General features: G+C 36.9%; 1 protein-coding gene across 1 annotated transcript; it reads right to left on the bottom strand.

Annotated features, from left to right (window-relative positions):
* Window positions 1-1787: 1787 nt before the first annotated feature.
* On the bottom strand, window positions 1788-5386 carry LOC111877077 (uncharacterized). The gene is made up of 7 exons (XM_023873615.3): window positions 5208-5386; window positions 4711-4924; window positions 3748-4301; window positions 3386-3530; window positions 3164-3301; window positions 2918-3073; window positions 1788-2501 (listed from the first exon to the last, which is right to left on the bottom strand). Exons 2-7 carry the CDS (start codon window positions 4723-4725, stop codon window positions 1974-1976), a joined length of 1536 nt encoding a protein of 511 aa, XP_023729383.1. The 5' UTR covers window positions 4726-4924; window positions 5208-5386; the 3' UTR covers window positions 1788-1973.
* Window positions 5387-10814: the final 5428 nt, after the last annotated feature.

Raw genomic sequence — 10814 nt, 5'->3', positions numbered from 1 at the left:
CATTTTGTTTAATATGACTTTTTTAATAAGTAAAATTGGATTTTAAGCCCATAACTACCAAATAAACATAAAGGGCCTTTAAAAAAAGACAAGAGTTTGTAGGGCCTTGGTGATAGTATCCCTATATAAATATATGATAAAACTTGATAAGCTAATGAGTTTAATATTATTTTTTTAAACGACATAAATATATTAAGTAGAAAAGTCTGAAAACATTACAAGAAAGCACAAATAAGGCTTTTAAGCCACACTATCCAATCAAGATGTAACTTATACCTATTTGAACACCAAAAAATAGGAGCAATATCATAAAAAATAATACTTTTTCTGGGCTTATCTTTACCAAAAATGATCTTATTTCTAAATGACCAAATATATCACCACTAAAAAAACACCTTCAAGAATAATATTAATGTGTTTAATATTATCTTAGTTAAAAAAATAAAATTTTCATTTAATAAATATAATATTGATATATTTCATATTTATTTCTCAATTCTTCATATTTAACCTATTTGGTTTTGTATTTGCTACCATGTTTTGTATCTAAGTTTTGTTTTAAATTTTGATTCATCTATTTTATTAAGTATTTTTGATGAATATAAAAAAAAAAACTTTTTTTATTATCTATTTTTAATCCTTTTAATATTTATAATAACTTTAAATAAAAATTAATCATAAATAATATTTATTTCATAAAAAACAGTTGAGTTTGATCGCTAATGAGTGTAAAAATAAGGTTTAATTGGACTTTGTAAGTAGAAAAAAGAGAAATTAGTATTAATCAGAAAACTTTGGTTGGATAAGTTTGATGATTAGAAGAATCTTAATCGCTCAATCTTATAATCGTAATAAAAACGGTATTAATTATATGAGATAGATAAGATAAGACTATAGAGATATATAATTGAATAATATGTATAAAATAATCACAAAACATATATATAATTTGAATAATATGTGTAAAATACTCACAAAACAAGGGTGAAATCTTTTAACATATTTGAACAATTTTTCGAAAAAATGTTTTTTTATATACATTAAGTTAGAGTCTGTTTGATAAGAAGTTAGGTAATTCTCATATAAATAATAACTTTTTTCGTATTACAATTATAATATTAAATATAAGATGAAGCAATTAAGACTATTCTAATCATCAACCTAATCCAACCTTTAAATAGATAATGATAAGAAGTTGGGCCTCACTCGATCAATTCACACTGTTCATACTACAATTTATAAGCCTTTAATTCAGACTTTTATCGCCGTTTATATGCCTTTTACAGGGTTTGTTAAGAGGTTGGATTTGACTCAATTAAACAATGATTCAATTTATCTAACTTAATCAGCAGCTACGTTATAAAAAAAAATTACTAATATTTTGAGTTACTAAATCGTTTAAAGCTCTACGTGACATGTAATTGAAGCATCTTAAAAAAGTACCAAGTCGTTTTCCTACAAAAACAAATATTACACCCAAATCAATCGTTGAGTTGTAGACTGATCTAACCAATAAACGTAACAAACTATCAATTCTTATAATTTAATATAAAACTTAACAAACGTACAATTTCCTCTGTTTAATATAACAAAATTTATTATTCTGTGTGAATTTTAAATCAAACAATAACAATGATAAATTTACTACATTAAATGGTTAACAGACAAAACAATATATGCCAAGGATTATCTAATGGTAAATGTATCTTCCCTTTTACCACTCAGGCTTGATTTTTTATTCTGTTCACCAGTTACCACTATATCCAAATTGTAAAGCAACATACATGTAAACAACAATACTTACAACTTCTAACACTATCCAGCACCAAATAACAAATACATTTTATTCGTTAACATCAAGCTATTTGTATACACACAAGAGAAACAACCTAGTGATCAATTTTCTTTAACATCACGCTATTTGTATACACATTATAGAAACAAGGATATACCTAATGATCCATTAGCCAAAGTTATTTTCCTTGCAAAATTTCCACCATTTCAAAATAAATATGAGCCCTAAAACCTTCATCTTTCTCCGCAAGAAAAAATATCAAGTCTAGAGTCCCATCACTCGTAATAAGCGAAGAATTAGGTTTCCCACAAAGTTCAAAATGTAAAGTGAATTTCAACTTAAACTTTTCTTTTTCAACCCCAACTGCTGCATAAACCAAATCCACAAATTCTTGATACCGCATTTTATGCCTAGCTGGAATCGTAAAAGTTGATGTTGATTCTTCACGGTTGATTTCTCCATTCTCGTATTCAATATTACCACCGTAATAAAAACTCATGAAAAATGGACGACTTAAAGCCGTACCAAAATCGGATATTTCCGGAGCCGTGGCCGCCACCGGGCGTGGTGGTGGGACCGGATGTGACATTGACGGTATCGCAGTGTATGAAGATTCGTTTGTGGGGTCCGGATGTGTTTGTGGTCGACCATCACGAAAAATCAAAGGTGGCTTCTGCTCTTCAACTTCAATATCATCTGAGCCAACCTGCATGGCGTAGCCAAGATTTGTTTTAGGGTAGGCCAAATAATATACAAAATATGAAAGAGTGACAAAATTCTTTAATCCTAATTCCTTTTATTTAACAAAAATATATATCGTACATACAAGATATATGTAACCTTAATTTTTTGTGATATATGTAACCTTAATTTTTTGTGTCGGCTTAAGCCCCTGCCTGCATTCCCATATCTATTTTTTTAAATATTTTGATTAGTTAACAAACAACAGTATCATGTATTGGAAATGTGTCCCTCCCCTAACTGGTTGAGGGTTCAAGTCCCGTTGTAGACAACAGGTGTAGATTTAGTACTAGGATTCGTGGATGTGTGCGTTAGTTGTTCTAAAAAAATAAAAAATAAAAAATAAAATAATAATAAACGTGTAAAAATTCAAATGCTTACATCATTATTTTGCGATGGTGGCTCTAGACGACTCTTCTTTGACAATGGCGAAAGATTTTCGGAAACATCGTTAAAAAAACGACAACTGTCTATCCACCATTCAGCAGACTGTTCATCTATTGTGGGCGTCAGCTCCGTTTGAGGGTGACGCCCATCCTAATAATTAATAACACAATTAACTAGTTAATTAGTTAATATAACGATTAATGAAAAGTAATTCAATGTTGTCAAATTTGACAAACGTACCGTATCTACATCAAGAAATTGTTGGCATGTATCCCACGACAGTGCATGGGTTCTCCTCCATGCAATGGCCCGAGGGATCACATCTCTTTCACGCATCGCGAATTCTCTAGCAATAGGAAACATCTCGAAGATCCATATCTTTTAAGTCATGCGATGGAAAACGTCAACCAATGGATTTATGATTAAAAAAACTTAAAAGATAATAAAAAGATATCATCGAACCTTGAAGGCGTAGACGAATCCTGTTAGAGTGTACTTCGCTACCCTCTTACGCGTTGTCCTAACGCCCACATGGTGTCCGCGTTTTGACAACGCTCGATTCAACTGGTTGTAGGTGGTCGGCCAGATATACGACCCCCATGGGTACCTATCCCATAATAGAATTGATAAATTACTTAAAGGGAAGTGATCATACACAACAATTTTTCTCCATACACAACAATTTATGTTTTATAGAGTTGTACAATACAATATTTTAAACCACAAGTTGTTATGTATTGAGAAAAATTGTTGTGTACAAATCAGCTCCCTTACTTAAATAGTTGATATAAATTGTACACATAAAAGAACAAATTGTATAATACTTGTTCCACGAGACTAAGTCATCAACAAGGCATAGGAGCCGATCGGAGACCACCGATTTATCCTCATGGCCCATGAATCCAACCTCCAACAAGATGAGAAGACATATACGGACCGCATCCACGTCTGCTAACTCTGCAAACTCTTTACTCCGAAAGACTTGTAATAAGTCGGAGACCTTCAACGATTGATACGAAGGAATCCGTGAAAACAACCGGATCCTAAACCAGCTCTTGGACGTCTCCGATGACGAAGGAACGTGGCCGAATCGGAATCCAGTGACGAGACAAAATTCCATTTGCCCAAAACGCAACTCGTATCCTCCAACACGAAACCACATCTCCGCAGGCTCTGGCTCCGGGTAGATTTGAGTTTGCAGCATTAGATGGACGAGTAGTGGGTCCCCATACGCTGTTGAAATATCTAACCACCGACCAAAACATGTGGTCTTGAACATCTTTAAACGCGCATCGGATGACGCCTTCAACTTCTTCAAAATCTCTTTTGCAATGCCTAACTTTGCCTTGATAGTCAAGGCTGCCTCGTAGTAATCGCCCTTTTAAACATATTTCGCAAATTGGAGACATTTAATGGACCAATTAGGGCATACTTAAGGAATGTAAAAAATTGGAATTAAGACATTTCGCAAACCATAAACATGTAAGAAAAAGATGAAATATGATATTTCACAAGAAGCAATACCAAACTTTGTGAAATGAGTTGTATGCAAAATTTAAATTAATGCAGTTTACATACCCAAATTTGTTCATATACAACCACTAGCACTACCACAATTCACAAGGCCACTATGTTAGTTGATATAAAAATAGCCTAAAAAAATGTAAAATAGAACATTTCACAAAATAAAACTTATATTTTGTAGAGCTAATTACGACTAAACTAGCAGTAGACACTAACCAAACACATTGATTTTGCAAGAATACGAGTATTTGAAGAACACTTACTTGATTATCCGGCATTTTGTTGTCCAGATCGTGTGTGTGTGTGTGCAACACTTTACAGGCGAAATTTGCTCTCGGAGAAGTTCATAAAGGTTTGCAAATGAATTACACAAAAGAACAAACAGATTTCGCCAGAGTTTTGCGAAATTGGTGGTGTTTGTTTCGTATTCTGTTTACTAAACTTGTTGATTCTTGACAGGCCATAACTGAATCTTATCTGCACAATTAATCACAAAATTACAGTCTTCAATTTTGAATATATTGTTGCGAATCTTCTAACCTAGGAGCCCCGTTTATACTTCATAAGTACCAAGAATTGTATTCAAATTGTGAATCTTTTGAGTTGATGTTGCTAAAAGAACTATAAGGGTTTTTAAACGAATTATTAATGTCTAAAATTAGATAAAAACAAATGGTTGGGTCTTCTGGTAAAGGTACATTGAACTGTTTTCTCCGATAAAGTTTCAAAATTGAAGCACACAATGGATTAAACTACATACCTTGCTTGTGATAGGCTTTCGATCTTCGAAATATAAATATCATTCATGAGAAATAAAGCAAAATATGAAGTTTTTGATTGTTTTCTACAGCAAAACTCAGCAGAATCAGCTGTGGATGTTCAGGGAAAAAGCAAAATAAGGGTTTTTTTTTTTTTTTTTTTTTTTTTTTTTTTTTTTTTCATGTGCTATGCTAAAGAGAAGCTGTTGAAAACAAAAAGCTAAGGACTTTTAAGCTCTTTTGAAATATTATTAATTTTAGACAAAATTTATTTAACTGGTCATAAATCGTAACACTTTTAATTTTTTGGTATCCGTATTAAATGGTTACACAACCATTTTAAAATATTATTAAATTTAGACAAAATTTTATAATTGGTCTTTATGATTTATAAAAAATCATATGAAAAAATTACGTTATTGGTCCTTAGGGTTTCAATTTATTACCCCCTCACCCTTAACCTGTCACTTTTCTACCGTGGTAATTTCATCTTTTCATGTACATTTTATTATTTTCCCTTTAATTGTAATTTTGTTTAATCATTTATCATTTTTAAAAAGGACCTATATTTTCCCTATTCTCACCCCCACCATCCATCCCCCTTTCCCCCTCTCCACCTGCAACTTTACAAAATCCAATTAATCTAATTAATCAACATATTTTTCTTTCCAGATAAGATTTTCATATATAGTAATATTATGGTGAATAAGGTTGATCTTCATGTCCAAGAATCCTAACACTTGATACGGTTATCCTATAGATATAACCAACCCACTTTAGGGGATGTTTTGGATTGCTTTTTAACTTAAAAGTCTTTTTTAACAAAATGATTTTTTGATTTATAGCTTTTTCCAAAAGAAGTTTTAAAATGTGTTTAGATAACTTTTCAGAAGGTAAAGGCCAAAAAGCCAAAAGTTATCAAAAGTTACAAATTATGGCTTTCAAAACAACTTCTTTTTCTTCTTGGCAAAAAATCGTTCTAAAAGAACTTTTGGAATTGCCAAACATCTTTTTAGATTTTTAGCTTTTTGAGAAAAACCAAAAGTCCAAAAAGTCACTTTGAAAAATAATCTGAAACACCCTTTCAGTATGGTTGATGTTGTTGTATCTTATTGTAACATTCCGTTTAAAATAGAATGATTAAATAATAAACCCCAAACCCCAAGAAGTGATTATTATTATTATTTTATATTATTATTGTCCAAAATCAAATAATAATTAGTGGGGTGTTGGTTTCGGGAAGCCAAATGACAAGATTTGAATCTCCGGGGGTTAAAGTGTAATTTTGGGATCTATTTTTAAAAGGATTTCAGAAGTCGGGGTGTGTTTGGTATCATTTGGACTTATATTGAATAGATTCTTGGGGCAGAGACTAAATGGTAATTTTTGGACCCAAATTGAAAAGGGTTTTGTATAGGAAGGGTTGTTTCGTAAAATTTGGATTAAATTTAAAACAAAAGAAGGGAATGAGGGACTAAAGGTGTCATTATGGGGAGAAGTTTGTATGAACCGGGTATATAACCTCGCTACTCATCTAACCCTAACCCTAATCATGCTAATCGGCCGCCACCCCACTCTCTCTTCATCCTCCAGCCGCCACTCTCATTCCTACTGTTTTCGGCCACCGTCTCTTAGCCACTTATGTCGTCAAGCGAAGCCAATCATCGGCGCAACCGCTGACAGCGAAGAAAAGTCACGCACGACGTCAAACCAATGGTTCGCCGGAAAACCATGAGGCAAGGTTGTCGCTGTTGTCCGTTGCCATTGAAGCTGTGAATCGCTTTGATCAGCGAGCATCGTTGCTCCATTAACCGGTGAAACTGCAATGCTCTTCACTGTCTTCTTCTGGCGTTGCAATCGTCGTCCTCGCCTTTTCGGGCGGCTGTTGCGGCTCGTGCCCTTCTCCGACTGCCATGCACCACCGTGAGGGAGGTGACTGAGATTGCATGCTTTTTCCAATAGAAACTCGCGTTTTGAATATGTGTGAGCATGTGTTGACGTATTGCTGGGCATGGGATCTCGGGAAATCATCACCACCACCTTGAGGTGGTGGCTGTCGTTGCAAATCGCCGCATGCCGCCTCTAGATTGATGATGGGTGTGTTTTGCGTGACCAGCTCGTATTTGCGTGTGTTTTGGTGTTGCTCCACGAGGATGGGTGTGCTCATCGGCCGGAAACCATGGAAGACCACCATGGGTGCCAACCATGGTGGTTACGCCACCTTTTCTGTTCTACCACCACCAGCCGCCGCATGGTGGTGGTTGTGTGCATGTCTTTGCATGTGTGTATTGGGTGATCGAGAATGAAAAGTGAACCACCACCACCATGAGGTGGTGGCTGCCACCATATACCACCGTCGGCCACCACAAGGTGGTTGTGTGTGTGTTTAGCTTAGCTTAGTGTGTATGTGTGTGTTATTTGAGATTTTGCATTGTAAAATTGTAATCGGGTAGGAATAATCAAAAGAAAACTCAAAACCACCACCGTGAGGTGGTGACAGCCGCCTCCTGCCGCGCACCAGCCGTCGTGTTGGGTGGCGGTGTGCTTTTGCTTGTGCTTAGTTGCTTTTGGGATGCTTGGACAAAAACGGACTAGAACCATAACCACCACCACGAGGTAGTGGTCGCCGCCGTGAGCCGCTATTGACCACGACTACTCGAGGTGGTAGTGGGTGGTGCTCGACTAATGAAACCCTAATGGGCCCAATGAAGCCCTAATTGACCTAAAAGCCCAACCATTTGGCTAATGGGCTAGTATTGGGTTGGAAACCCTAATTAGAGTTTGGAAAACACTAATGTCATGAAACCCTAATTTTTGGGATTGATCGGGACCCGCACTGGGATTGATTTGACTTAATGGATGAAGTCCTTAATGGGCTAAGTAAGAAACACTTTACCCTAATCGTCCTTTCATGTGAAAGTGCTAATTTCACTTGGGCCTTGAGTTGGGACTTTCTTTTGGGCCTTGGTGATCGGGTTGTTGATAGGTTATCCACGAACAAGTAAGTGGACTAAAATAATTAGATGGGCTTTAGGATAATGCCCATGCGAAGGCCTTGGGCCCAATTTGGAAAATTAGGTCCTAGATAGGCCATAATTAGGGCTTGATGATTATGAGATATTGGGCCATTGGTATACAAATAGTTTGGTCTAGAATTAATGGATGAGCCTTAAGGAAAGACCATGTAGAGGTCTGGGCCCAATTTGGAAAATTCAACCATATGTTGGGATTTGGCCTATTACTTGACTATTGGGCCTTTAGAGTGTGAGGTGGACCTTGGGCTTGGAACCCAATTATTAATTGGGTATTGTTTGATGTTGGAAGTTTGAGAATCTGTCAACGAGCAGTTGGAGTTTCATCCGCGAGACTTCAGTAGTGCCAGGTGAGTTATCCTCACTGTACTAAGGGGTCGAAGGCACTAATGCCGGCCCAGGATATGATATCCTAGCCATTGATATTATGTTGAGTATGAGTTAGTTATGCATGATAGTTGTTATGCCAATTTGGTAGACTAGTAGGATTACCTGTGTTATTACCTGATTATCTGTATGTGCATTAGTTATGTTATATGTCGACATGTTATGTGGGATGGGTTAAGGTTGTACTGCTACGTGTGGTAGCCAACAAACCCTAGAGTATTCCAGATATAAGCTGAGGGTAGGGCAGGGCATACTAGACTCGTACTGTGGGCTCAGTGGCAAGCCAAATGTGTGCTGTGGGCTCATAAGGCAAGCCAGACTCACACTGTGGGCCCATGGATAATGCAGTCTGTAAAGCTGTGGACCCAGTACATGTTGTTATTTCGATATGTGTTATTTGTTGTGTATCGGTATTTTAGGGGAACTCACTAATCTTTGGGCTTACAGTTTCAGTTTTGGTTTCAGGTACCTCAGAGGTTCGCGGGAAGGCAAAGGTGTTATTGTACAACTCCTCACATTTTATGACTATGTTTATGGGAGACTCTGATATTAAATTATTTTGAAAACATTTTGTAATAACTAATGGCTTCTGAATGTTTGAAAAAGTTTTAAATTGGCTTGATTTTTATGGGTGCTACAAGTTGTTATCAGAGCCCTGGTTTGGGTGAATTGGATAAACACTTGTGTGAATCCAGTCTCACACTAGGATTTGAGAGTTCTTGCAAAATGTTTTTCTCGAAAAAGAAATTATAATAAAAAGAGTTGGGTTAAGGGCATGGGCTCGATCTCTTGTAATGTTCTTGTTTGATTGTTGGCTTGGGATTAGGAACGTGAAGCTTGACTTAACTTTGATTTTTAAAAGGAGGATTCAGAGTGTATGGTCAATCAGAGACAGTAAGTAGACCCCAAAATACCATACAGTTATTTGATATTGTGATATGTTAGAACATCATGCTAGTACTAGGCTAGGGCTCTTCAGGAATTGCATGATAGAATTTCCTAATTATATGATGCCCGATAGCCTAGGGTTTTCTTTATATGAAATTTACATCATTACTGTAGTTTCTTAGTGTATGCATCACAGTCGTACATAATTAAGATCTTATAGCATGTAAATGTTTGGTTTGGCCTTATTTCATGTTCTTGTTTGATGAAGGGCTTAGGGTAGGATCAGGTATTCGAAAGTCTATAGGGTCCAGCGTTATGTATGGTTAGCATACACGAGTTCTGCAGGGTTGGTGGAAGTTTCATGGGTGGGTTGTGAGAGGCTGAGAGGCCAGTTATGAGATATTTAACATTCCTATAGGAGTGAGGATTGAGCGCTCGCCATGTTATGTATACAGTTAGGGCGTTGTGATGATACTTAAGACAAATATGGGTAGGTGTGGCAGGTAGTATGGGCCCGTAGTACTGAAAGCGCAGGATCCATACGCGTAGCAAGGAAGTCACAACCCTTGGGGTTTAGTTGGGAGTTGGTTCCTTGTTATTATACGGATTATCCAAGATCTCTCTGTGTATTATCATAATGGCGGTTACGAGATGTCTTGCGAACGAATCCGAGTCAGGATCGGGAGCTGGCAGCTAGGATAGGCTAGCATTGATAGAGGATCATGTTAGGGAGATCATTCGGGAGGAGGTCATTGGGATTTTCCAGGATCAGATTCCAGATGTGTTTGGGTCTAACAAGACCGCCATTGTTGAGTATTTCGACAAGCGCTATGTAGCCATTGCTGAGACGGCTGTCGCAGCAACTTCAACAGCTGTAACGACAACATGGGGAGGAGCAGGTCGAGCTTTCCAGTACCGGGACTTCTTACTGGGACATATTCTGATGAGTAGAGGGCCGCAGTTACTTGGGATCAGGGAGATCTTCGGTACTCGTTACATTCTGCGGGTTGAGCGGGAAAGGCTAGCAAAGGAGTTTCTGGATTTAAGGCTTCGAGGGTTTTGCTCGAGGCCGGAATGCGAGTCGTGGGACTCAGGAAGGGAGTGATGATGATAATTAACTCGTGTTTTGAAGCCAGGGAGTAGAAGGATTTATTGTACGATCTATCGTACTTCCGTGGATTAGGGACTATGACTTGGGAGTAGTTGTAGCCCGGTTTAGGGCAGAGGTTGCTTCAACTACTACAGTTCAGTTGTGAACGATTGAGTCGGTGAGTGAGTCAGGGTGCGAGACCCTGAATGATA

Source organism: Lactuca sativa, chromosome 4 (assembly GCF_002870075.4).
Source record: "Lactuca sativa cultivar Salinas chromosome 4, Lsat_Salinas_v11, whole genome shotgun sequence".
NCBI lineage: Eukaryota > Viridiplantae > Streptophyta > Magnoliopsida > Asterales > Asteraceae > Lactuca > Lactuca sativa.
This window is presented reverse-complemented; position numbering and strand designations above follow the sequence as displayed.